At 39.4% G+C, this 27,935-nt stretch overlaps 4 protein-coding genes and 1 pseudogene across 4 annotated transcripts in view; 1 reads left to right on the forward strand and 4 right to left on the reverse strand.

Moving 5' to 3' along the window:
• LOC105152390 (4-vinylanisole receptor) overlaps positions 1–27,935 on the reverse strand; it is a 68,319-nt gene that overhangs the window by 31,723 nt on the left and 8,661 nt on the right. Inside the window, exon 2 of the mRNA XM_087411491.1 lies at positions 23,328–23,717. Within this exon, the coding sequence (XP_087267617.1) occupies positions 23,328–23,717 (390 nt within the window). The remainder of the gene's footprint in view (positions 1–23,327; positions 23,718–27,935) is intronic.
• LOC147907993 (matrix metalloproteinase-14-like) lies at positions 712–3,418 on the reverse strand. Its single transcript, XM_087411487.1, is given in 2 exon segments — positions 712–2,780; positions 2,783–3,418. Coding segments are annotated over 2 exon segments (1,419 nt in total). The 3' UTR covers positions 712–1,997.
• Positions 5,064–6,891, reverse strand: LOC147907994 (uncharacterized; annotated as a pseudogene).
• Positions 8,075–9,268, forward strand: LOC105146660 (uncharacterized). Its single transcript, XM_087411490.1, has one exon. It carries the CDS (start codon positions 8,075–8,077, stop codon positions 9,251–9,253), a length of 1,179 nt encoding a protein of 392 aa, XP_087267616.1. The 3' UTR covers positions 9,254–9,268.
• On the reverse strand, positions 16,619–17,945 carry LOC147907995 (uncharacterized). The gene is made up of 2 exons (XM_087411492.1): positions 16,828–17,945; positions 16,619–16,748 (listed from the first exon to the last, which is right to left on the reverse strand). Exon 1 carries the CDS (start codon positions 17,926–17,928, stop codon positions 17,053–17,055), a length of 876 nt encoding a protein of 291 aa, XP_087267618.1. The 5' UTR covers positions 17,929–17,945; the 3' UTR covers positions 16,619–16,748; positions 16,828–17,052.

The following is a 27,935-nucleotide window of genomic DNA, read 5'->3' on the forward strand; positions in this document are numbered from 1 at the left end:
CGCGACGACGACGATCCGGCGAGCTTGAGAGCGGGCGAGCGACTGAGGGGATTCGCGCGTTTTTTCTTCCCGCGTGCGCGCTGTCGCTCTCGCTCGCACCAACGTTTCGTTCGTCGTTCTCGCTCGCACCAACGTTTCGTTCGTCGCGTTCAGTCGCTGTTAGTTTAATAATAAGAAAATCTTACCTCACGTTTCTCACTGCAATTTTTTCATATCGCACCAACGTTCACTATCACTCGTATCGGAATTGCGTTCGATCGTTGTGACCGAGAGAGTTCGCGCTCTCGCTCGCACCAACGTTTCAAATTTCTCACCGCATCCCTAATCGTGTTCGCTAGAATCACTAGCATTAGCATAACCGGAATCTCCGTCGGAATCTCGATGATCAATTTCGAAATTAATTTCTTCGAATATTTCGTCCATAATATTTGCGAATTGTTCCGGATCTACGTTTCTAATGTAATGGATCACGTTGTCAATGTTCGCACGGTTTGCCATACTTTATATCGATTTTGAAAAAAAACAACGATATTAGAAATGTAAGCTCGCGCGTTTTTTCTTCACTACTAACGCTCATTTAGTGAGAGTAATTATATATCGTATGATTTCACATTCATTTCCGTCTTCCCTTTGCTATTTTTTTCCTATTAAGTTTGCGTCAGCGCGAGTTTCCTTTTTTCTCTTTTAACGTGAAGATAAAATTGTATATAAAATAGATAGGGATAAAATTGTATATAAAATAGATAGAGATACATAGGGATACATAGGTAGATTAGAGAGGAAAAATGAGACGATGCGATTACACAGTGTTTGAGATTAAATATATTAAGTACAGTACAAAATAATTTCACATATTGTAAAAACGTATAGATTCATCGTTAGCATTAATTGATATATATACAATTAACGTTCTCCGAAAATCAAAGCGATCAACTCGCAATCGAGTATGTCGTTGCGGTCGAAGGAATCGTTATCGTACATCGTTTTTAGCACGTTTGCAGATTTCGTGACAGTGGACGCGATAGCAAGAAGTCGCGAAAATTTTTTATCGACGTTATCAGTCATTGCGGTTAGAGAGGAAATGAGACGATTCACACAGTGTTCGAGATTAAATATATTAAGTACAGTACTTTTCGACATGGATAGACGAGCTGTACTTGTTTCTAGACGCAGTATTGGTAGATTATTAATTCGTCCGAAGCGTAACGTTAGATTTCCAACGTACATTGGTGACGGCGCACGTATTCCTTTATTATTTTCGTCGTACTGCAAAAGGGACAAAATGACGTGTTTTTATTCGAGAAGCTCTCTCCAGATGTCCGGTGAAAGCGGAATCTCTTTACCGTGACAATCTCCCAAAATGATAGTCATGTAAGAAGGGAGTGTGACATTGATACCAATGTCAAGTATTTATAACCAGTTGCAGTTAACGGATATCTTCTCTCGAGAATGCGTACGGTAGGACGATGTGCGATTTGATGTCTGTAATTATGGAAAAAAGAAATTGGCAGATGGAAAAGAGAGACACAAAGGGAAAAGAATATCTACCTATTTGATATATTATCTTTATCTGGATTCACATCAGTTGATTCGTCGACTATTTTTTTCTTCTTCGTGCTTTGTTCATCGCGATCGTCCTGTTCCATAAGATAATTTATAATATCCGCGTTGTTGAGCATTCTCACGATCGGGAAAAAAAAAGCTTGGAAAGTGCGTACGAACGATGATGTCGGAATGATCGTTCCTTTCGTACTGATCGTTTAAAATTATTATAGTATATATGTGTCTTTTCATCCTTTCCTCTTCCTCCTCCTTCTTCGTCTTATTTCCCGGTGTATGTTTTGTCAATATGTATTACTCGCTTGAAATAATCGATCCAAGATATCCTGCATTTGTTGTAATAACCCGTTTCGCAAACATTCGACGTTGAGTACGTTTATATTAAATTTACCAACCTCTGTTACGGTTTTCATGAACTCGTTAAATGTGTAAAATTGTTATTGTTTGGCAAAGTACAGATTACCATTTATATATCGGAAGGCCAAGGTCGGAGCTGGTGGTATTCCTGGGAATACCGCTTGTAACGGTTGAAACGAGCGAACAGTCATACTACATTCGTCTATCTGCGCCACGTCGTTACCATTGAAAATCGCGTAGGTTTGTCCTCTGTTAGTATTTACTACGGTATCGATGAAAGTGTTCGGGGGAAATCCTAGACTCGAGAGACGTTTTGGCCAACCTTCTTTCAATTTGAAACTGGGGTACTCGATCATGTAGACAATATTATTTATAAACAGTACTAGTTCACCCGAAGGTCTTTGATACGCGGCTGATAAGGAGAAATTCTTCGGAAGGAAATTCATGTAGCTGTTTAGTATGTATGGTCCGTCGTATTTTGTATCATCTATATTTATCGACCATACATAACGTTGGTACGTGACGAATATTCGATGATGCAATACCAATATCGTATCTACATATTGTAAACTACAGAGATCTATGTACTCGGGTTTATCTGTTGTAATTTCGGTACTTGGTAGTGTTGTTGTTGTTGACGTTGGTGGTTGTGTAGTTGCTGGTTTTGAATTTTTATCTCCATAGAGTTGTTGAATGGCTAAAATGTCCTCTATGTTGAGTCTAACGATTTTATCCTTATTACTAGCAGTGACATATGCGAACATTATGGAATCTTCATGCGAACTGTGTGTTAATCCTAATGCGTGTCCAATTTCATGCGTTAACGTATTAAGCAGATAATCCTTGTTACTAGCAGATTTTTCGGTAGATATATATGCCACGGTTCTGCAGCATCCACGTGTATTTCAGCGGTGTAATTAACAACATTTGAAGGATAGAACGCGTGAGCGAGTACTCCACCAGGTCCATCGAACGAGGCGGAGCAAATTTCCTCGCTATGTTTACGATTAGCGTACGTGTGTGTGCCACTACGATAAGATATTAAGATGTCGGGATTTAACGTTTTGCGTTGGAACGTTAAAGACGAATTCGCTGCCCATAGCGAGAACGCGAATGCGGTAGTTGTCAAGATGTGCACATCCGCCAAATGGAAGTTCCACGTGAGATGTGTTTTTGCCCATTTCCTCCTACCTGTATTATGCTCGTGATGCAAAATGTCCGGGAGACCACATCGTGGTTTACGCATTTGATACGTATAGTTATTCAATGTACCATCATCCGGTATTTGATAATATTCTTGAAATAACGAAATCGCCTGTTTAAGTTCTCCCTCTTCGAATGATAATTGTGTGTTGTTTTCACTCTTACGCAAGTAGCCGTACTTTTGTAGATACAGAATTGTTTCAGTATCTATGCCTTGACGATTCGTCGCTATCGTTGACGCTGTTATCGTAGTAAGCGTAACGAAGACGACGACGACGATGACGAACGCGGGGGACATCGCGATGTGGCACAAGTATACGACACGCAGCAGGAAAATAAAAAAAAACGATGTGTACTCGAACACTTTGTCAGCAGTAATGAATCGCGTTCCGTGATTTTTTTATATATACGACACGACGAAATGCTTCGTCAATAGTAATGAATCGCGTCTCGTACTCATGTTTTTCATGTGTTTGTTTTTACATTATAATACGACAGCATGTGACTTTTTGATGAAGAAGGAGAGCGCTTGAAAAAAATATTATACGATTTCGCGAATAACATTAGTCAATGGATTATACTCTATCACCCTGTCATGAATAATGAGATAAGCTGTGGTGTTCAGTGGAATATTTTTCTTACACTCGAATTCTATACGAATATCCACAGTAGCGCTTTTTATCGATTCGTTTTGACGAGAACAATCGATCACTACGAATGGGCCGTGTAAAAGAAATTCCCCGATAGATAACATGGCATCGCAATTGTCGTTACCGTAGTACGTTTTTTGCAATTTTACATACGTATCGTAGAGTACAGCATATTTCTTGTGTTCGAAATCTAAATTCATATCGTCGTAAGGATAAAAATCAGAATTTAAAAAAGTTTCACATTAGTGAGATTACACACGTCGAATTGCGAAACATTTTGCGACGGTTCGTTTTTTTTCCCGGTTTGAAGCGCAAAAATTACGTATCGCGGTTTTTCCAATTGCGATGTTGTTTTAACAGCCCACGAATGCTTCGTTGTACTTTGAAGCAAAGGAAATTCGTACAGGTCCCACGACCGGAAACACATGCTGAGATATCGTCCACCTTCCAGCGTTCGCAAAAGTGATAATTTATTGACATCGTTTAACACTATATGTGGCATTTTCCATTGTATCTTCGATAGCGTGATTTTAGGTTCCGCCGATGCCTGCGCCACGACGCAATTGTTATCGTTACGCGCACGTATCAGGATAAGTTCGTGTCGCGCGTTTATTACTATGCGTTTGTAATCCTCGCAAAACCCTAGGAGTGTATTGAGCGGTACGCAAAAGTTGAAATCATCAGTCACCGATGTGCGAAAGAAGTGCATTGTGGCGTCCCATCCTGCATTTTCTAACGTTATACTCTTGCTGGTGGTTAACGATACGAAATTTTTGATCGTACTGGTAACACCAACGTTTCTACATCTATCGATTTCCACACCGTCTATCTCGTATCGAATCTCATCGAACATGAACGCGACGCAATTGTTCGACAGTTTTGGTTGTTCGGATTTGTCTCCAGCTGGTTTCTTCGCTGAAAATTTTCCCTCGACGTATAGAAAACTCTCACACGGTAACGTGTACAGATCTTGGTGTTGTATAGGTATTCGTATTTCATCGCTGTATCCGAATGTGGTGTTAGCGTATGGGTTGTAAGTGTGAGTCTCGATCTTAACGATACGGTCGTCGAAGATGGGTTCACTTCCTATATGTAGAATATCGCGACTCATTTCTCACGACGAATCCCAGAGATCGTAGAAATGCGACGTTCGCAGCGTTCAATCTGTCCTCCGTTCCTCTCCGCTTTCCTTCAACGTATCGTTCGGTGAGCAATGATAATTGCGACGTCTGCGGTACGATTGTCGCCGTAGATGTATTCTTACAATCGTGCGACTCGTTCAGAACGAGCATCTTTTGTTCGTGAGCATATTTTTATCGTTTACGTCGTATATGAAGTCGAATCGATATCGCCTCTCCACGAAGGTTTATCAACTGTCCGTTTTGATCCACTATACGTATCGTTATATCGGTAACGTTTCTCGCGACGACTGGGAGATAAATGACGTGTGTAGGAGTATCAGACAATTTATATCCAGGTGGAACGTTCATCGCGAATTCGTGTATCGTATGCGCTGGTTTATCGTTGTTGTACGCACCCGAAGTAATGTTGCATTCTACACGAATTACAGTTACATTCATAATGTTTACAGGTTTGTCAGACGCGTACCACTTGTTCGGTTGTATTACGCGAGAGTTCGAATAACCTAATAGCGAACCGATGTTATTCGGTTTCGTAAAATTTATCCGGTACGCACATTTGATCTCGCTTCTCATAGTATTCTCATTGGCTCGAAGATTCAGTATCTCTTCTGTATGAGTACTATCGTTGCCATCGTTGTCGTCGAATATGTACGCGTAGTCATCATCATTATCTTTGTCGTCAGATGTTCGTCGTAGTATGTGACGGATAGCAGCTCTCAGATACTTGTTTATAGCACTCAATTCGTACGATCCTTCGGGAATCGTGATTATTTTGTCGTCGGTATCGAAGTAGAAGTTATTATTCGTGGAAGTAACATTCGGTATCGCGTTGTACGTTTCGAAATTCGTAAGATTCGTATTCGCCATTACTTAAATCCAACGCAGGAAAGTAACTCGCCGTGAGAATACTGGTTGTTCCAGTTAACGTGAGAGTCCACGACATGACGTAATCGAAGATAAACGCTCAACTGAGACGACTCACACGACACATTATTAGATATATCTTTTCCTCCAATCTATTTCTCGAAGAAATCGTAGACACAACTGACCACAAATACTCTGATCAAACGTTTGATAAGAGCGACGATTATACATTACGTTGCTTCCGAGATAGTGTTCGAGTTCCCTCGATGGTCTAAGATTGCCAAAACCATCGAAGTAAACTGCATTATTTCCCTTTTTCGCATAAGCAACCCAGTGTGTTCCAGCATTTTCCGAATTATCGAGATTTATGATACCGCTTTCATTACGATGTGGTTTCGTTGGTAACGCGTCACGCATAAATACACCTCTGAAGAATGGTAAACGCAAACGATACGCCGCACGACTCAACTGTTCGTTCGTTGTGATACCGAAGAGCGGTTTTAAGAGTCTCTAATGTTTTCTTCCACGATGTTTTTTTTTATCTCTTGCCTTTCTTTTTCTCACGTTACCACCACGTTTGTAGGGCGCTAGATACAGTCCGCGACCTTCCGTCTGACGTCGAGCGGCTTTGCGATCGCTTACAGCTCTCGCTACGCTCGCCGCTCCACCGATCAAAGACCCGAGTGCACCCAACATTGGTAAAATCGGTAGGAAACCTCCGCGTTTCGTTACCGGAAGTAGTCTCTTCCTTTTCGTTTTTTTCCTTCTTTTCATACCCATTCCTAATTTCGTTTTTGCTTTCATGGCTGCCCATACAGCGGTCGCGGCAGCTTTCTCACCAAACGTCGAATCACTCGCTGTTATACGTTCGCGAATGCTTTTTCAGCGAGAACTCGATCGGCAATGTGACGATCGGCGAGATCGTTGCTTCGCGAATAGGCGATATCGTGTTCGCGACACGCCGCGTCTAATCGATTTATACCTCGATCACCACGCGCTAGTCTTTTCGCGAGACGAGTACCGGGTCCACAAAATTGATAACCAGGTATATGTACTTCAAACGGAAGCGCGTTTATCGCCTTGTCAAATAAACCTGCTCCATACGCAGGAATCATTCCCTCATCCTCCACGCTATCTTATTTCATACGACATATGTCACAATTTTTGATAAGTGGTGGCGGACCGTCTATGTGTGTTCGTTGCCACGAACGATTGTAATGCTCTGTACACGGACGATAGCGTTGCACTTCAGGATCCGTTTTTAAATGTTCGGGTAATCGATCCCACAGTAGCTCCACGTAATTCTCAAATTCCTGTAGAAGAACAATCTTCGGTATGTATTGCAATTGCTCGGCGGTAAAATCGAGAATCCGACGTTTATCCGTTAGTAAGAAAAACATTTTTTGCGATAACAACAACGACGACGATTGCTCTTTACAATAAAACTGTGCGGATCGAGTGCCTGTTCGGGGATATAAATAGTACTGGAAAAAACTTGCGTTACATCGCGCACGCGCGTTACACAAGTAAATGCGATTTGTACGGTAATCACGGTCGATAGGAGTGTCGAATCTCGACCGCAAGACGCGATTCACGTCCGATGAAATGGTTGGAGAAATTCGTAGACACGGCCCTTTACTACCGAATACAATTCGTTGCATCATTTGCGGACCATCTAATTGTGGTAAAACAAACGCTTTGATAAGTTTAATAGAAAGTCCACATGGTGTACGTTTCGAAAACGTATACGTGTATTCGAAATCTCTCTTTCAACCGAAATATCGATATTTGGAAGAATTACTCGAATCGATAAATGGTATCGGTTACCACGCTTTTTCCAACAATCGCGACGTCATACCACCGAAGGAGGCACTTCCCAATTCAATATTTGTATTCGATGATGTGGCTTGCGATAATCAGAATACTATTAGAGAATATTTTTCTATGGGTCGACATACGAACATTGATTGTTTTTATCTCTGTCAGACGTATGCAAAAATACCGAAACATTTGATACGCGATAATGCAAATTTTTTAATACTATTCAAACAAGACGGTACCAATTTAAAACACATTTATAACGATCACGTGAACACCGATATATCGTATGAGAATTTTTGCACGTTGTGCCATTTATGTTGGCAACACAAATACGGTTTTGTGGTAATAGACAAAGATAGCGCGTTACGCAATGGTAGATATAGACGAGGATTTAACGATTTTGCTGTAGTGTAAAAAATCATTTGTAGTGTTTTTTTGTAAAAAAAGTGAGCAGTACCTCTTTGACATTACGATAAGATGGTCAGAACGAAAAGTATCTCTGAACGGGAGAAAACAGCAAAACTGATCGCGAAGACTCGCGCGTCGATTCGTAAGAAACACCGAGCATTGAAGACTGGCATAATGGAGAATGAGATCGTTTTGGAGAAACAATTAAAACCTATTATCGAACCGTTGAAACAAATTGCTGGAAACACTGAACGTGGAGGTAAACCATTTGACACTAAGTTTACGGAGAGTAAGCAAAAGAATAAACGTGAGTACAACGATGATGAGGATAATAATGATGACGACGACGACGACGACGATGATGATGATGATGATGATGATGCGATTCCAACACAAACTACTCCCCAACGTCTTCCATGGAACAAACAAATAAATAAAAAGAAACGATCAAACGTTATGTTTGATTCGTCCATAATTCATTCGACACCAATAGAATCACAACAACAACAACAACAACAACAACAACAGGTAACTCCATTTAACTTACGGGACGAAGAAATTTTTAAAACCGATGATGATCCGTCGTCGCTCGAAACGTCTGTCAGACAGGTGTTGAACACACCTCAAGGTCGTCAGAGATTGCAAAGTCAATTAGGACCGTTAGGACAAATATACGTAAATACTCTTTTAACTGGTGATGCAAGAAACGAAATCGATCTTGTCTACGGTGTTTATTTTGATGAAAACGGTACGATGTTAGGTAGTAAAAAATTTGACGTAGATACGGACGACACTATAATCATAGACGGGGTGAGGTACAAAGGTACACCAGGTCTATACGAGCTGATCTTCAAGAAGATTCCAAACGACGCTATCTACACAGAGAATGATAAACAAACATACAAACATATATTATTGATGACGAATGCTCACAGACGTGACAATGACGCCAGAATGCCTATTAAGAGTAACAAAGGACACAAATACAAAAACATTATCGCTCCGCTCTTAGTTACTCATCGTAAGACCAGTGGCACTAGTATTGGTTCAGGTATAAAGACAAATATACCATCCGGTACGAAATTGACCAACAACGAAATAGATTACGTTTATTGGGACGACCCCAATGAGTTGGTGGATCGTCTTCAATTGCTCGATGCTTCTCGTAGAGCGGGTAATAATGCTCACGACAACGAAATATTGTCAATAATCGAAGAACTTCGCGAAGCTGGATTAATTATAAATTAAATTGCTGTGACGAAAATCGCGACAGTGATCAAATTCGCGTGAACTCGATATGATGTCTGTGAATAAATTTGGTATGTTTATGAAGGGAAACGAAATCGAAAAATCACGATCGTTGATAGAATCTTTACGAAATTACGTGCACCACAATGGGCTTTGTCTGAATCCAGATCATTACGACGCGAAGGAACGGAAAATAGAACACGTAGCTGCGCCGGAATTCGACACCGATGTGGTAAACAAAAGCTACGTCGAGCGTACGCTTCGAGATACGCGAAACGAGATCGAGGAATCATTTAGAACGATAAGGAGAGATACACAGAGAGTGCGTACCTATGTGGAGAACATACGAGGAAACGTGGACGATGTAACTGTACGAATGAAAAATGTAGTGACCAACGAGACATTGGAGAAATCGTTTAAAGAACAACTTCAAGGTATGGTGACGAATAAAGAGTTGGAAAAAACTATTTTACAGTTGCGTCGCGAAATGACAAGAAGAACTCCGTCGCGGAACTGAGTTTAATTATAAAGTGAATCATTGTGACGAAAATCGCGACAGTGGTCAGGTTCGCGCGAATTCGATATGATGTCTGTGAATAAATTTGGTATGTCTATGAGAGGGAGCAACGTCGAAAAAACACGATCGTCGATAGAATCTTTACGAAATTACGTGCACGACAGTGGGCTTTGTCTGAATCCGGATCATTACGACGCGAAGGAGCGAAAAATAGAACACGTTGCCGGGCCGGAATTCGACACCGATGTGGTAAACAAAAGCTACGTCGAGCGTACGATTCGAGATACGCGAAACGAGATCGAGGAATCATTTAGAACGATAAGGAGAGATGTACAGGAAGCGCATAGCGATGTGGAGAAGGTGCGAAGAAACGTGGAAAAGAATGTGACGAGAATGTCTGACGAGATTCAGCATTTGAATCGAGATATAACGATACGAATGAAAAATGTAGTGACCAACGAGACATTGGAGAAATCGTTTAAAACGACAGGGAGAGATACTATCGTGCACGCACTTCAGGATATGCAGAAAGATATGTCGAACGATTTGAAAAAAGTACGAGACAACGTGGAGAAAGTCTTGAAAGGTGTAAACGCGCTATCGACGAGAGTGTCTGATGAGATTCACCAAGGTATAACTGATCTGCGTCAACGAATGAATAACATAGTAACGAAAGAGACGTTAGAGAGAAATACTCGCGCTTCAGAAAGTATCTGATGAGAGTCAGCGTCTAAATCGAAATGTAACGGATCTGCGTCAACTAGCGAATGACACGAAGGAGGCGCTAGAGAGAGCGTTTAAAAACGACAAAGAAGGAGATACGATCGTACTCGCGCTTCAGAAAGTGTCTAACGATATGCAGATACTGCATCGCGGTGTAGGTGATCTGCGTCGACTATGTCAAAGAAAGTGCATAATGAGAACGAGATTCGGCATCTGAATCGAGGGTACCTGCTTTACGCGCGAGGCTCGTTTCTTGTCACAATAAAAGAGAGAGAGAGAGAAAAATAGATGAGTGTCGAGAAACAAAAACTCGTGAAAGAACTCCACGCGCCCGCGCGAAGAAATTTTCCACGTCGTCGCGTCGTGGTGCACGACCGCGATGATTTGTGGCAAACCGACGTAGTCGAGATGCGTCCCTACGCGCGATTCAACAAAGGTTACAATTACATTTTAACCGTTATCGATGTTTTGAGTAAATACGCATGGGCTCTACCGCTCAAGAGCAAGAACGGAAGTGACCTAGCCGCAGCGTTATCCAAAATATTTCGCGAGGACGAACGATACCCACGAAACCTGCAGACAGATCAAGGAAAGGAATTTTACAACACTACCATGCAGAAAAAAATTGTGAAAAGATACAATATAAATCATTATTCTCGACGTATTCGGTGATGAAAGCGTCGATAGTGGAACGATTCAACCGTACACTCAAGAATAACATGTGGAAAACATTCACGTTAAACGGCTCGTACAAATGGATCGACGAGCTACCGCGTCTATTGTCAGATTATAATCATCGTAAACATCGAACTATTGGGATACGACCGATAGACGTAACTCCCGTCGTTGCAAAACGACTCTTGTCGACGGTATACAGTCATGTAAAAATTGCCGCTCCAACGAGATTCAAGGTAGGCGATCCAGTACGTATTAGTAAATTCAAGACAATTTTTGAAAAGGGTTATACACCCAATTGGTCCACCGAGATTTTTTACATCGTTAAAACACAACGTACGAATCCCGCAACGTATCTATTGAAAGATTATCAAGGAAAGCCGATAGCTGGTGGATTCTACGAACACGAATTGCAGCGAGTCTCTAATCCGGACGTTTATCTCGTGGAAAAAATACTACGCAAACGAGGAAACGAGGTGTACGTGAAATGGTTAGGAATGGACAATTCACATAATTCTTGGATAGATAAAACGAATGTATTGTAATTTTCTTTTTATTTATTACAATAAAAAACTAAAAAAACTACAGAGGTATTTTATAATGTCCCCAAGGTAGAGTAGCGACCGATTCGGGTACGACGTACCGCTTGTCATCGTACGGACTAAGAGCGAGCTTCAATTCAGACACTGTGTAAACTTCGTGCAACGTCGATCGTATGCACGACTGACGTCTCGACTGTACCGTCGCATCGTTCAAACATCGCGCATAATCGTCGAAAGTGATCGTTTTCGCGACTACCTTTTTCTTGATACCCTTTATTCTCTTTGTATCGCTCTTTCCGATCACTCTCAATGCGTACATCTTCGCTCTGAGTCCTATGAATTCCGTCATGATCGCACCATTATTTTCATCTTTCATCAAACCGGGTATTTTATTGTTAGCCCGTGGAACATCATACGCATTTCTCTCAGGATAATCACTCGTGTCGAATCTCGCGATATCACGCTTAATGTTCTCGTACACATTCTTACATTCTAAAAGATAAATTAAGCTGTCCGTGTCCGTGTACATAATCTTACATCTATCGCGATACAATGGTATCATGTATTCATAGTGAAATTCATACAGACGCAACTTAGATATCTCGAGAATGCACATACCTACGTATATCGGTTTATTTAATTTCACCTCGAGTTTGCGCAATTCAACAGCGATCAGATTTTCAGAAAAAACACTTCTACTGTGAAAATTCGGTTTCGCTATCATCGCTTCCGCACCGTGTCTCCCATCCCAACGCGTTATAAGCCGAACGTCAACATGATCGCGTACGTTCTCCATCGTTTTTCCAAATACCGCATTATTCATCAATTTGTAAAGATTTTTCTCAAAATCGTTATTCGCGAGTATTCTAAATCTCGTATTAAGTTCAATATATCCGCGAAGCCATGGGAATTGTGCGAATTGTAATATTCGATGAATTTTTTTTACTTGTAATCCATGCTGAATACATTGTTGTAAATTGCGATAGTGCACGATATAGCGCTCCTTATCGTAAAGAGTGGCCAATAGTTTGTCATTCCGTTTTCCGGGAGGCCGTTCGCGATTGGGGCAGAATGGAAGGTCTGCATGAGCGTCGTGTACGTTTTGCGGATACGCAAGATCGACCTCTAGAATATAACCGATAACGGAGTCTGACGACACTGACATTACGTCAAAGCGCTCGATGTCGTCGACCCATTGAAATTCTCCGTACGGTAAGGATTCGGACATCGCCCAACCGTACAGATTGTTCACATCGAAGTACATGAGATACGTCGAAGGTTTCGAAGGATCGTACGAAGATGCATTGTACTTGTTATTAGCTTGCGCGTATCTATGCGAACATTGACTTAAACCACCGCGTATACCACGTTCCACAAACATCACCATGTCAATGTCGGTGAGTAATTCGAATCGAATACCAGTGTATTTCAACATAGCGTCCCACGTATATCCCGGTAAAGTGTAATAATACGTTGGATCCAATCCGTAACTATCGATACACGTATCACGAAAATTTTCAAAAACATCTGCTAATAAAAGCACATCTGTCTTAAGATACAAATCACTGTAATCGTTGAGAGTCTCTATGCGGAAACGTTGCCAAACGTTTGTCGCGTGTTGATAATCGTCATCGGAAGCGGTCTCGTCGGTCAACGAACTGTAAAACATTTCACGCGATGGTAAACTAGTCTCGTCTAGCTTATCGACGCTGTCGATGTACTCGTACGGAAACACTCCTTTCCGCGTAAGCAAATCGAAATCCTCAGCGTCAAGATTGGAAAATTCCGATCGCGTGATTTTCAATTTACTCTTATCAAGATATGATACCAATTTTTCGAGACTATATTGAGAAATTTAAATGAATCCATAAAGCGTACTTTCACACTGTCCTTTCCCCATTTAGAGTTTACTGTATCCCCGACATGTTTCGTAAACGATATATAATTTTCTTTCGTTATAGATAACACGTCAACTCTACCCGCAAAACTGTTAGCAATATCTTTTATGATAAAATGAGCGTCGTAACCTGCCAAATTGTGAAAGAACAGGAATAACGTATGTATCCTGATAATGTAAATTGCAACGTGAATGTTCGGGACCTCTGTAACGTCCGGTCAAATGACAGTGATCGCGTACATCTCCTTCCTCAAATGGTCGTTTGCAGATATGACAGTGAGTCGCGTTTCGAAATTTTTCCCACTCGACGTTAGATGTAAATTCCGCTATAGTCACATTATTGTCGAATATCATTTTCGCACGATGCGTCAAATCGTATAATTCCTTGACAAACTACGATATGCAATCCTCGCCGCGATAAGATCTGTACATCGACGCAGTCTCATCATATACGCAACGTATGTAGTACCCTACGCTGAAAACCTTGTGATGCTGATAGGTGAATCTTGAAATGTTTTCATCATTGGTCCTCTTCTTCTTCTCCAGTATACACTCCAAATCTGCATAAACCACAAAGAGAAGCCGCTCCTTCTTATTATGATCGCGAAACGATAACCATTTATCGTTCTCATTCGGAAGAATAACAGCACAATCGTTCGTCGTAGTACAGTCAACGATGTGAAGCGACAACTTCTCACTCGTATAAAAGTAATGCAGACATCTGTAAGGTAACAAATCGTATGCGTTACACAACTATATATATATATATATATATATATATATATATATATATACAAAACCAATTAGTATACCCACCTATCGCACAGATACTTCTTTCCTGTATTCTTGCTCAATTGCGAACCTATCAATCGTGACAGATCTTTAATCCATGTGAAATGAGCGATAACATTTTCGTCGTCGCGTCTCGACTCTTGCAAGTACAACAGATTTACGTGTTTCTCTTTCTTCTCTTTGGTTAGACGAAGAGGAACGATTACATTGCCACCGTCTTTTTTTCCACCCCTCTTTCGCTCGGTAAATACGTTGATAGATATATCGTTCAAAAGTTCAAATTTCGTAATTTGTTTTAAGGTAACAGGGAACTCGATACCCTCAAGATTCAACACAGTAGTATAATCCGGATACGATGATTTCCTATTCACATGACTTTGCACTGGATACAAAGCGGCGACCACTGACCAAGCGAAACACGCATTGTCTATCGAATGCACATTGATTACCGCCTTCCTCAGCATAATTTCTCGCGGCAGCTCCACCCAACATCATGCATAGGATTATATTTGTTAACATTTACAATCAGATTCAATATACGTGATAGCGCCCATCCACTGTCGTTCCTGAAACTCCTCCAATGCCGCTAAAGTATCATCTGTCACGTGTTTATCGTACCACTCTCGCAGATCGGATGTGTCGAAAAGCTCGTGATTTTTCGTAGTAATACTCTTAGCAGATCTCTTAGCATCCGCAACGAACTCACCGTTGAATATTGTATTCACTTTCAAACAAATATGTCTCTGAAGATTATCGCGTATCCGATCGAGAACGATATCTCTCGCGTCATCGAGAAACTGTCGAGGTTCGATGTAATTCGAATTCAACACCACACCAGTCAATACGCGATTGTTAAAAGCTGTTTCGATCTCCAACCACGAGAATCCCCCTCTTTTTTGCGATTCGACATAGCCAGTGCCTACATGTTCAAAACGTTGTCGTAGGACATTTCTCAAACCTTTCAATCATGCTAGTCGAGCGATCGCCGCATTTACAACTCCGGCAGATGTTCGTCGACGTTTACCGCTTCGACACGTCTCCCGCAAGAAATCGAGACACTCGTCACATTTTTCCTTCCATACTCGATACGCGTTCGCCGTATCGATACTCGTCGCACGATGAAATAGATCCTCCATCTGCTCATCCATCTCTCTCTATATTAAAACAAAATCACTACCCTCGCTTACACGTGAACCAGAGCGTTTCAACTATCTCTAGGTATGTCGAATTTAATTTTTTTATACATCCTTCCAATGTCATCGATTCGCACACCTTTCATAGCTGCATTTTCGTACCTTCTTGTGCGATCGTCGACAACAACTACCGCACTTTGAATCCATAAAATTTCTCGCGAACAATGATTCCCAATCTCTCTCCGTAAATGGTGTGTGGCTAAGTTCCAACACTTCTTCTCCTTTATGCAAGATGTAACCAACGTAGGACTCGATACCATACGCTCGTAACAGTACACATCGCTACCTACATCCGAAACCGCACTTGACGGATCGCTGTCCGTACTCTCGTTCGGACTATTATCGCTATCGCTATCGCTTAACATATTAAAATCACTGTGAGAAGAACCTTACCCCGTGCATTTATATATCGTTCCTTCGTCGGAAACAACAAACCGCAAGCCCATCTTATCTTTTACAAATAATAATATGCGTATAAAAACACGACGCATCCTATCATATTCAAAGGATATTGTATCCTCTCTCTCACACACACATAAGGATATGTGTAAGGAAAAAATCCATTATTCACATATTTCTTTTTTTACTTTTAATAAAATGCAAATTAAAATTAGTACATACATCATAATATATTATATATATAAAAGAATCATAATAAATCGTCATAATGTATAAAAAAACACGTACTACTATTCGCTTTGATATTTTTTATACTGGTTGTATAATTTCATAACATTTTGTAATGCGCAACGGTTACTGTGTCTTCCACAACGAAACGTATTAGTAGAGTCTAGATTTTCCAACGATTCAATGTCGTTGAAATGATTGTCGATCGTTTCGATTATGACTTTGTCGTTGTTTAGAATGTCCACTAACCACCCCCGTTTCTCGAGACCTTTAACATAAATCAGTGCATCATCATCGCTCTCTCCACTGACAGCTTCAGCGATCAAACGCTGCGCCATACGATACGGCACCACCCCGTCGTTCCAGCGCAATCCGTGATGATGCGCCATCAGCCATGAGGCGTGCGACTGATCCTTCTTCGTCAAGAAACGCCATGGCATCGGGCACGTAAAAATGTAATGCGTTATTTCGCCGCCATTTTTCAGCACTGCCACCTCCTTCACGACGAATCGTTCACTCACGACGAATCCTTTAACAAAAAAACCACGTATAATATACATAATACACACGTTTTTTGTAAAAAAATAAACCAGAAACACGAACTGTACCTTGTAAATCGACGAATGTCGGCACCATGACTTCGATATATATGTATATATATATATGTCACCACATACGATTAAACCACGCCAATGTGGCAATCGCGCGGTGCGTCTCTCTTTTATCGTGTCCTTTCTTTCGGTGTGAAGGAAACAATCGTAAAAGTGAGATAGCTATGTAAGATATAATATGTGATTATCGTATGCGTCTTTTCCTCTCTCCTATATATTTTTTTACAATACGTTTTTCTTTTCCTTCATTAGCGATGGTACTTTCCTCAAATCGTCAGCTACCCAATCCAAAAGCCGATTGACCACTTGCTGCTTACGATCTCTAGGGGAAGATGTCACAAATTGTGTTCTCATTTTTGCATATTTCCACCATTGACGTTTTTCCTTATTCTTAATATCATGAATGTCATACAAATCTACGCGAATCAACTGATGTCCAGTTTGTCCTTCCGGAGTGCTCACGGTGTACAGCTGACCATGTTCCAATTTTGTCATGTATTGGGATATTCCATCGTTTTGCTGTTTCGAGGTTGAAGCAAAAAGCGCGTCCATACCTCCAGATGTCGATTCTCCTGACGATGCAAAAATCTCACGATCGATGTTCGGCGCATCGATAAGTGTCGCCATGTGACATCTAACGTATTCCTTCAGATCGTGTAACCATTCGAAGTATGTATTTCTCGTCATGAAATCTTCCATAAACAAATGATGCAACACTTTGCTCTCGGAGGTAGAGAGAAAACGATCCAGCTCTTCCACAGAATACGTAGAATTCAGCAAACCTCTCGTTTTCAATACGTTCAAAAATGACATTAATGCATCTTTCATCGTCTTTGCCTCCGTCATACGTATCGTATTCGGATCTATCTTTCGCTGATGTATACAGACCATATAGGTCTGTATACATCCAATCATCATTCGCAGATTTTTTACAAACGTATTAGTAATCCACGTCTGATATATTAAATCGATTATAGAACCCATAAACGTTTCATCGAACACATCTTCCTCTTCCTCTTCCTCGTCTAATAGTTGTTCAAACGATTTCTCAGTGGATCTCGTCGGTAGCTCCTCGACCTCTTTATTTCGAGACTCCATCGTAGTAGTACACAAATAATATTAATACGTTCGAAACCAAAATATATGTATGACGAAAAAAAGTCTCGCCCATACGCATTTATATACTATTGTCCATTGGACATGTTGACGGATGTGATTTCTATCGAGGACGCAAAAAACTGCATAAAAATAGACACCCTTATGAAAAGTGAAACAACGTCATACGAGAGAGAACGCATCCTGAAAGAGGATGCAATGTCTTATCACATCTTTGTGGTATTTATCAAGATGACAGAACTGCACAAAACTGCATAATGGAAAATCTTTAAGGGCTCGAAAGAGGATGCATGTGGTATTAGACAAAAACTATTTATAAAACTGCATAAAATGGATTCTTATCGTATCCTTAAGGACGCGGTGTAACTGTGGAAGAGAAAATATTATTTATTGTTCCGTTTATCTTTTTTTATTATTAAATTAACAGCGATCGAACGCGACAAACGAAACGTTGGTGCGAGCGAGAGCGACAAACCAAACGTTGGTGCGAGCGAGAGCGACGAACGAAACGTTGGTGCCAGCGAGAGCGACAGCGCGCACGCGGGAAGAAACATACATAAAACTGCGTAACGGATAAAATAATGGATTATTATTATTATTTCGCTATCCCTTTTTATTACTATTAAACTAACAGCGATCGAACGCGACTTGGTGCGAGCGAGAGCGACAGCGCACGCGGGAAGAAACATACATAAAACTGCGTAACGGACAAAATTATGAATTATTATTATTATTTCGCTATCCTTTTTTTATTACTATTACACTAACAACGATCGAAAGCAACGAAAACGTTGGTGCGAGCGAGAGCGACTTGGTGCGAGCGAGAGCGACGGCAAAAATGGGGGACCGTATCTTTAAGGAGGTAAGATTACATTATTATATTATATTTACAGCGAGTGAGAAACCCGTTGGTGCGAGCGAGAGTGACGGCGCGCACGCGGGAAGAAAAAACGCGCGAATCTCAAGCTCGCCGGATCGTCGTCGTCGCGACGCGTTACGCCGTGACGTCACCAGCTCACACACACATGCGCCCGTGGAGACGGGGGCCGGGGAGGAAAACCGCGAGAGGTGGTGGGAGGCCATAGCAGCTCGCTCATTGGCTGCCCCCCCGCACCACAATACTCCTTTCGCCCAGTTTTCCCCCCGGCCCCTCATCCCGCGGCTTGCCCCATGGCTTAGAATATACATAGATATGCTACTTTCGTGTCTATTTTCATGAAAAACGAGCAGATAAAAGGCTTGATGGTCTGACTTATGATGGAATCAATATCCGTTCTGATCAACAAACCGAGGGAGATACCGTAATCGATCTCGATCGGTCCAACGTCTAGCTCCAACGGAACTTCCGTGGAGTGTATCATCGGAATTCTTCATTGCTCTTCCTCCTTGCCCGCTTGGAATTGGAGCGATTCTTCTTTTGCGAAACTCGCTAACATCATTTCAATTTCCGAGAACGGTCTTTCATTTTCGGATAACGGTCTTTGGAAATTGAGGCACGCATGCAAAAAGTGCCGTGCGTCGCCTGTTGACCGCGACGACATCGTGGGTAGCTCCACGTCATCCACCTCCATCGACGGTAGCGACGGAGCCCTTGAGGTTGACGGCGAACCACGCTTCTTTCCGACGTTCGCACCTCCTCCCTATTATCATTATAATATTCGTTTGAAATGGAATCTGTCATTGTAGAATACGTTCTCACTCCTCGCAGCAGCTCCGCCAGCCAGACGTACCCTCACCTCTCCAGAGACATGGCACTGAACTCCGGACCCTCTCACTCTGGGTGGGCGAATTCAGACTAACAGGGGTTCCTCGTCTCCGACTCGAAGGTATTGCTGCGGGTGGCGCCACACAGGAGACCCGCGTTCGAGTCTCGGAGGTGATGCTCCCTCCGCATTCTAGCCACCGTGATAACGAAGACCCACGGTGAACAAACCGCCTACCCGACGTACCACTTCGGAAGAGACGCCGTCGCGGATACGCCGGATTACTCTCACCAGTAATCCCAGACCTCAGAACATCTGAGCGGCTCGCAGCCCATCGTACGAGACGCGCTTAGCACCTACACTGGCATCCTCAGCCGGTTGCACCCACCAACGAGTACTGACGAGTACCCCGGCTGCAGAGTACGATATAAAAGGGATCTATGATTTTTTAGCATGCAAATAACTTTTATAAGAACTTATATAGAAAATAAAAAAGAAGAAGATGCATATTGAAAGATATTAGATTATTTTATTTATAGTTTTCTCTCTTAGATTATTGCGTGTCAGTTATGGAGATTAATCACTCCAGATCTATAATTATATATATTTTTCTCTAGATAAAACCTCGTTCCCAACCTCGTAACCAGAACTAGAGGCACTCTAAACGTATAAAATCAGTGCCGGCAGACAGGATTCATTAACAGAAGCTACATATATGTAATGAATATATCATTATATCGCCAACAAAAAGCTAGAAAAAAAAATAAAAGTAATAGATCTTTTGTACAATATCGCGTACATAGACATCTATGTCTAGTATCTCTAGACTCTCTAGCGCATTCAAGAAATGGGAATAGTCTTCATTTAGAAAAGGACGCACTCACTTGATCCAGAGAAAATCAAGAAAGAATGGAACGGATCACACCATTGGAGTGATAGGAGATATGGTAGGAGCGTGATGGAACACATACGGTGCTATACACATTAATATTGTATCGCACTAATATTATGTGTATGTATATATAACGTATGTATGTACTGAAGTGCACAATAAGTGGCGGAACCAATCAGAGAAGAGAACACTCTCCGCTGCACTCTCCCTTGATTCTCTTTGATTTGATCCAAGTGCGTTCTCTCTCGTTTCGCGCATGCATGTAAAATGTATCTGTAAGAGAGGGGATCGAAAGCATAAAGAAGCTCGGCAGGCTAACGTGGCTAACAAAAATTTGGAATGACGCAACACCCAACCCGAGACAAAATACATCCGTCCCGGTTCGCGCTCATCGAGAAACTCTCACAGAGCATATACCAGATATCTCTTAGCCGACCTGAAGCTGTAAGCTGTTATATTTCAATTCCTCGTTTTCTCTTTCGATCCCCTCTCAGTGATACACTTTATACGCATGCGCGAAACGAGAGAGAACGCACGTGAATGTTGCGTCATTTCAAATTTTTGTTAGCCATGTTAGCCTACTGAGCTTTTTCATGTTTTTAATCCCCTCTCTTACAGATGCATGCGAAACGAGAAAGAACGCACTTGGGCCAAATAAATACGTTTTTTGTGAATGAGGACTATCTCCACTCCTCAAATTTATGACAATGCTCGGTCTAGAGATAGTATGTCTATGATCGCGTATTAGATTGTTTGAAAAATTCCTTGCAAATTAAGTGTTGAATAAACAAATTTAATTTAGACCTCTGGTAAAAAATCCGGTGATTTAGTAATATTTCAGAAACCTGACTTCTTATCAATACAAAACATAATGTATTTTTTTATCGCAATAATGACTAATTTACAACCTTTTTATTAAAAGTAATAAGTTACAACCTTTTTATTTACAACCTTTTTATTAAAAGTAATAAATTATCAATATATGTGCGCGCGCGTGTGAGTATGTGTGAACATATATCAGTATGATTGATCCATATAATATATATACTCTGCATTTATTAATTGAGAATTTTAGCAATTTCTCAGGAACTTTGTATTTGCAATGTTGAAAGAATATTACAGAAAACATTTCAAACATAAGGTTTCAATCAAAATAATTGCAGAAATGTAATATTTCAAAGAAGATAGTCTCAAAAATATTACAAATGTGATAATACACAATCGAGACATTGAAAAGTCTCTGCAACATAACTGAAACTTTCCGTGCTATTAGGGTATTCTGTACTTCTATAAATTGTTAATTTTTGTTATTAGAGAGCCTTTTGTCAATATGTTCATTTATTATTAATTAATTATATTATATGTATAAAAAGCATTTATATATAATCACTATTAAAAAATCAAATTGCAGATTTCACATAATATAATTATTCATATACAAAGTTTTTCGCAATTAAAGCAGAATAAATCATTCATACACGAAAGTTTTTCGAAATTAATGTAGGACAAGTATCAAGTACGTTAAACTAAATCGTGATTGATCAAAAAAATGATTTTTGATAAACATTTTGGAGCTATTTTAATATCATGATTTTTTTGTTCTATTTAAGTATGTTTTTCAATTTGCACACAATCTACACATGATAGATTTTAGAAACATTTATGTTAAAACATTTAACATATTGCAAAATCCTTTCGGAATTGTTGCACATGAGATGTAAAAAGTTAAACATTTCTGAAAATTTTTCATCCCTTCGGTGCTGTAATGGATTATAAACCTCATTTCATGCTATTTAACTTATGTTCTATATTTTGAAATTATACATTCTTACCATATTTGAACTTTTTTTAATACATAAATGATCACATTTGAGGTGTTTTTTTACACTCCAGAAGATTTCATTATGTTATTACCACGAATAAATGCATGATACACACTGTCTGTTATATGTTCTGTAAACTTAGATCGGAAGGTAGATCTCCGATCAATAAAGTAAACTTGTAACATGAGCTTCGTTTTTTTGACGCTGGGGTGTAAAAAACATCCCAAGTGTACACTCTCGGATTAATGCGTATACTTTAATGTTGGAAAAGAATTTTTAAATCAGTAAAAAAGGAAATAAGTAATTGTTATACAAAAATTATATGATTTAGACAGTAATAAAAATGACTTTAGGATCTCCTTAAATAAAAGGAATTTTATTGTAGTGTTTAAAAAAGATTTTGATGATTATAAGAACATTGATCAAAAGGAGAATTAAAAATTATAAGTTAACTTTGAGAATTCCTTTACTCCTCCACTTATGGTCAAGATCAAATGGGTATTTGGTGCATTTGTTGAAACTTTACATTTTTTTGTGCGAAACATTTTTTTAGTAAACCACGATAAATATCATTCCGGAACTTTTAACACGTAGTATATATTTTTCTTATACATATATACATATACATATATACATATATACATATAGTCTCGAATATAAATAACTAAATATAGGGGGCGTGTAGGAAATCGATAAACTAAGTAAAAAAAGCATTCTTCTGTTTGGAAATCGGCGCATATACTCTCGTACTGCATTATCGCTGAATTTGTACACGAAAACAATAATATTCCAAAAATTACATTTTGTATTTTTTATTATTTTTTCCAAAACCGAGTATATCTCTAAAAAAATTTTTTTTTAGTTTATTGATTCCCTATACGCTCCTGAAGTTTAGCCATTTAAATACGAACCATCCTGTATATTTCTTTTCTTTTTTACGAGCAAATAAATTCTTATCTTTACCTGTATACGAAGCGATGATGATGAATGAGCTCGCGAATTAGTCGCTGTTCTCGCGCCTTGAAGTCTTCCTTCGAGATGCTGCATTTCTGGGCTTCTCGTAGCGAACTCGGCAACATACGAGCGCGATAGCAGAGTATATCTAGCTGGGCGCAGGTTTGAATCATAAAACCAGATATGAGAGTTTCGTGGGCAACGCTGGCATTAGCACATATAATTAATCCGATAGTTTGGTGCAACATAGTAGCCCAGAAAGCGGTCGTTGACGAGATATCATAGGGGACCCAGTCGGACAACGGTAAGGTTCGAGTACTAATAAAGTACCGGAATTGAGCGACCGTGGCGAAAAAGACGGCTGACTCGTTCAGTATTTCGCAGCATATGGTAATTATTCTGGAGAAACATTGAAGAAATATTGCAAAAATATTGGGAAAATATTAGAAAAATGTTAATGATACAAATGCGTATTTTATAAATAGATCAGTACAATATAAAAATACTTTTTTTAGATCTATTAAACAATATACATCAAGATCATTGACCTTCGAAGAGATTATGATCTTATGTGAACATTTACCTAAAACAAAAACACGTCAGAGAAATGTACAGTTTATTTAAAATAAAAATCTTTTATAATTTATAGTATTAATAATACACGTCTCTCTCTCTCTCTCTCTCTCCCCCCCCCTCCCCCCTCTCTCTGCTTTCATTTATCAAATCTTCAATCGTCTTCTTTCGAAATGTCATCATGTTTAGTTAGTAGATCACAACGATTTAAATTTTTAGAATATTCTCTCACACACAAACAAATGGTATATTGATCAGTCGTGTTTAAGCTGATCAAAGCTGCTAGCCTGTTTGCCGAAATATTGAATATAATTGATTGGATTTATAAATAGAACTTTTCATTTAGCGATTTCGAATGAGAACACTGGTGTACATTGATGCATATTAAAACCATTGTACACTATAAAATGTTGACCTTTTAAATTTCTCTATTATTTCATAGCACATCTCTCGCGACATTCGGAAATGATCTTGAAACAATAAATAAACATTTTCTGTTTAATAAATCACACTACTATTGTAATGTTTTTCATCGTCCGTCACAAAGGTCATCCGACCTGACCAAAATAGCGCGGCATTTTCGTCCTGTGTCCTTCCAACGTGGACAGACATGCTGCGCTTATCGCAATTTTCGAGCGGCGTTTGCTATTGCGTTTCGTGAAATATTATTATTGTTTATGAGTTGATTTAGGATAGTCGGCAATTCCGGTATATAATTTCTCGTATAAGGTCTCACCGTCTCACCACTTCAACTGGCGATAAGAAAAAAAAATAGAAGACTTATATTGGAGGCACGAGGCCACTCAGAGGAAGGATAGCGCATAGGTAATACCGTTCTGAATTTTTGCATAAACGCCCTGTGTATAATTTGTTATCCTGTCACCGAATTTTTTATAGGCAGTTATTAAAAAAGAAGCGGCTAAAGCGACATAAGGGTCTACTCTTTGCCATAGTACGAACGAGAGACCCGCTGTTGATGCCATAAGGGAATCCAAAAGAAGACATTGAATTCGTTTGCGAAGATTGTCCGAAAAAGGAATCCATCAAATACTAATGACTCCTGCAAGGATGATTCAGAGGGGAGGCATAACAAATAATCGAAAAGATACCAGCCATAGGTCATATCCCGCGCGCGCAAGGATATCGGGCACATGATGCTGTAGCGACTCGCGAAGACTCGCGGGATTCGCAAGATGGCTCGTGACCAATTAGGATTCGATAAAGCTTATCACCTCCGGGCCTCCGGTGCCTGCGCGTCCCCGACAGTGGTCTAGTTTCTACCGAGGATTTAATCCGGATCAGAATGTAAGAACCAATCAACTACAGTCAAGTATTCCCCTGTCGATCTAGATAACATATAACTTTTAATAAATTGTAATATATAACCATATACTTTTTACTCATACCTCTCTCATTAATCCAGAATATTATAAATTACGTCAAAACGATAGTTAACGAGTGATTAATTGTTTATGATTTTCCATACTCGTTATATATCGCGTTCATAAATTCCATCTCCAAGAAGTTGACGTGTAAGGTATGAGATCGGAAATAAGTAATCAAATTAGAGTAAAAATATATTATTGGGCTAACAAATTAGTTCGGTTCATTTTCCAAAAGATGGTTCCGGCTGTTGTGAATGGTTCATAGTGACAACTGATTTTGGCGTTTTGTTAGAGAGGTTAGACATCTGCTAATAATATTCAGTTTATATCGCTTTGAGTTTCTTACAAAAACCTTGATTTTTACTGTTTGAAATGTCAAATTTTGTGTTAACCAAGCAGCATTTGCGGGAGGTTCTAATTTTCTGCTTTAATTGGAAGAAAAGTGCAGCTGAAGCCTATCGAATGCTTGTCGAAGTTTATGGTGACATTGTTCCAACTGATAAATCATGTAGGGAATGGTTTTGACGTTTCAAGGATGGAGATTTCAGTGTTGAAGACATGCCTCGCTCTGGACAGCCAAAAAAATTCGAAGACAAAAAATTAGAGCATTACTCAAAGAAGATCAGAGTCAAACGCAAGAGGAGCTTGCAGAATCATTGGGAGTAACTCAACAAGCCGTTTCTGCACGATTGAGAGCCATGGGAATAATTGAAAAACAAGGAAATTGGCTTTATGAACTGAAACCGAGAGACGTTGAAAGGCGATTTTTCACTTGCGAACAGCTGATTCAAAGACAACAAAGAAAAGGTTTTTTGCATCGGATTGTGACTGGAAATGAGAAATAGATATTCTACGACAACCCAAAGAAGAAAAAAATATTACGCTAAACCCGGTCAATCGTTGCCATCGATCTCAACATTAACATCATAGCCGAACATTCATGGTTCGAAGATCATGCTCTGTATCTGGTGGGACCAAAAGGGTGTTGTTTACTATGAGCTGCTGAAATCTAGCGATTCCATTACGGGGGATCGGTATCGGCTACAATTGATTCGTTTGAGCCGTGCATTGCGAGAAAAACGGCCGGAATACGAGCAAAGACATGATAAAGTTATTTTTCTTCCTGACAACGCTCAGCCTCATGTCGCAAAAGTCGTAAAAAAATATTTGGAAACGCTCAAATGGGATGTTTTATCGCACCCGCCGTATTCTCCGGACATTGCTCCTTCTGATTACTAGTTGTTCCGAAGGATGCAGCACAATTTGGCAAGTCATCGGTTCACTTCTTTCGCAGAAATCGAAAATTGGCTCCAAAATTGGATCGCTTCCAAAGACGAGTCATTCTTTCGAGATGGAATTCGAAAATTGCCTGAGAGATGGGGAAAAGTAGTAGCCAGCGATGAACAATACTTTAATTAATCTGTTTATTCATTTTGTTTTGAAATAAATGCATTTTTGAACACAAAAAATAAACCGAACTAATTTGTACTCCTAGGTCAAATATATTTTCATATAATTTTTAAAATTATTCATATGTGTAATTTTCAAGCAATTAGTTGTAAGAAAAAACCGATTTGCTTTTTACTAAGCAAATAAAAAGTTATTTAGAAATTACACAACATATAAAAGTCTTCATTTCTGCATTACAAAATTATATTGACATCATCTTTATTTATATTAGTAATCTCGTTTTTGAAATTTTTCTATTTATTAACAAAATTTTATGCGCATGTAATAGAAAAAAACATTTTAAATAAAATATTGATCGACACAAAGCGTATTTGCTATAAACGCAACATCATTAAACATGTTTTTTTTATTAATCTTTCATCGATTAAGCCGAAATATAATACATACCATACATGTCGAATAATTATTTTGCCTACATTTATTGATTTAGTACACGGATAATTGCAATTGTTATATGAGAATATATTATTCGATCTTATATAGATAATTAATTGAATTACCTATATCAGAAGAGTGTACTAAGAGGTAAGAAAGAAAAAAACAAGATTTTCACATGAGAGATTATTAGCGTACTATACTTTTTCAGCCACATCGATTAATTGTATTTGACAAATGCGATAGAATCCACACAACGAATGTTTTCGTGTTCTCGTGTATTCGCGGCTTGTCGATACAACGCATTTATTATCAAAATCTCCCTCTTCCCTTCTCCCCTCCCTCTTTCTCTCTCTCTCTCTCTCTCTCTCTCTCTCTCTCTCTCTCTCTGTACTTTCTTATGTATTTTAAATATTAAACAGAATAAAGCGAGATGTATTAGATATTATTATGGTACGTATTTGTATAATATACATAATATTAAAATTTGTGAGTATGAAAGTTCTACTCTTGACCAATACGTATTTTAATTTTAATATTTAAGATGTTACATTAAATATGTTATATTAAGAAATTAATTGTAGAACTTTTAATGACACACTAAAACATGAAATATGATAAAAATATTGTATTTTTATTCAGTGGAACAGATTATTGGGAATAACTCCAAAAACTTTTCAGTTTTATTAAAAATGTAGTTTGCAAATAAAAGATGGAAAGAAAATAATAATGAAAATGTAAGTGTAATATACAAAGTGCGCCATCAAAATTCGACAAATTTAAATTTTCCGCTATATTATGCCTGCGCCAGAGG

The sequence above is a fragment of the Acromyrmex echinatior genome, chromosome 11 (genome assembly GCF_024713525.1).
Source record: "Acromyrmex echinatior isolate Ae372 chromosome 11, ASM2471352v2, whole genome shotgun sequence".
Taxonomy (NCBI): domain Eukaryota; kingdom Metazoa; phylum Arthropoda; class Insecta; order Hymenoptera; family Formicidae; genus Acromyrmex; species Acromyrmex echinatior.

Coding starts and splice junctions, on each gene's coding strand:
- LOC105146660 (XM_087411490.1), top strand. CDS start 8,075: ATGGTCAGAACGAAAAGTATCTCTGAACGGGAGAAAACAGCAAAACTG.
- LOC147907995 (XM_087411492.1), bottom strand. CDS start 17,928: ATGGAGTCTCGAAATAAAGAGGTCGAGGAGCTACCGACGAGATCCACT.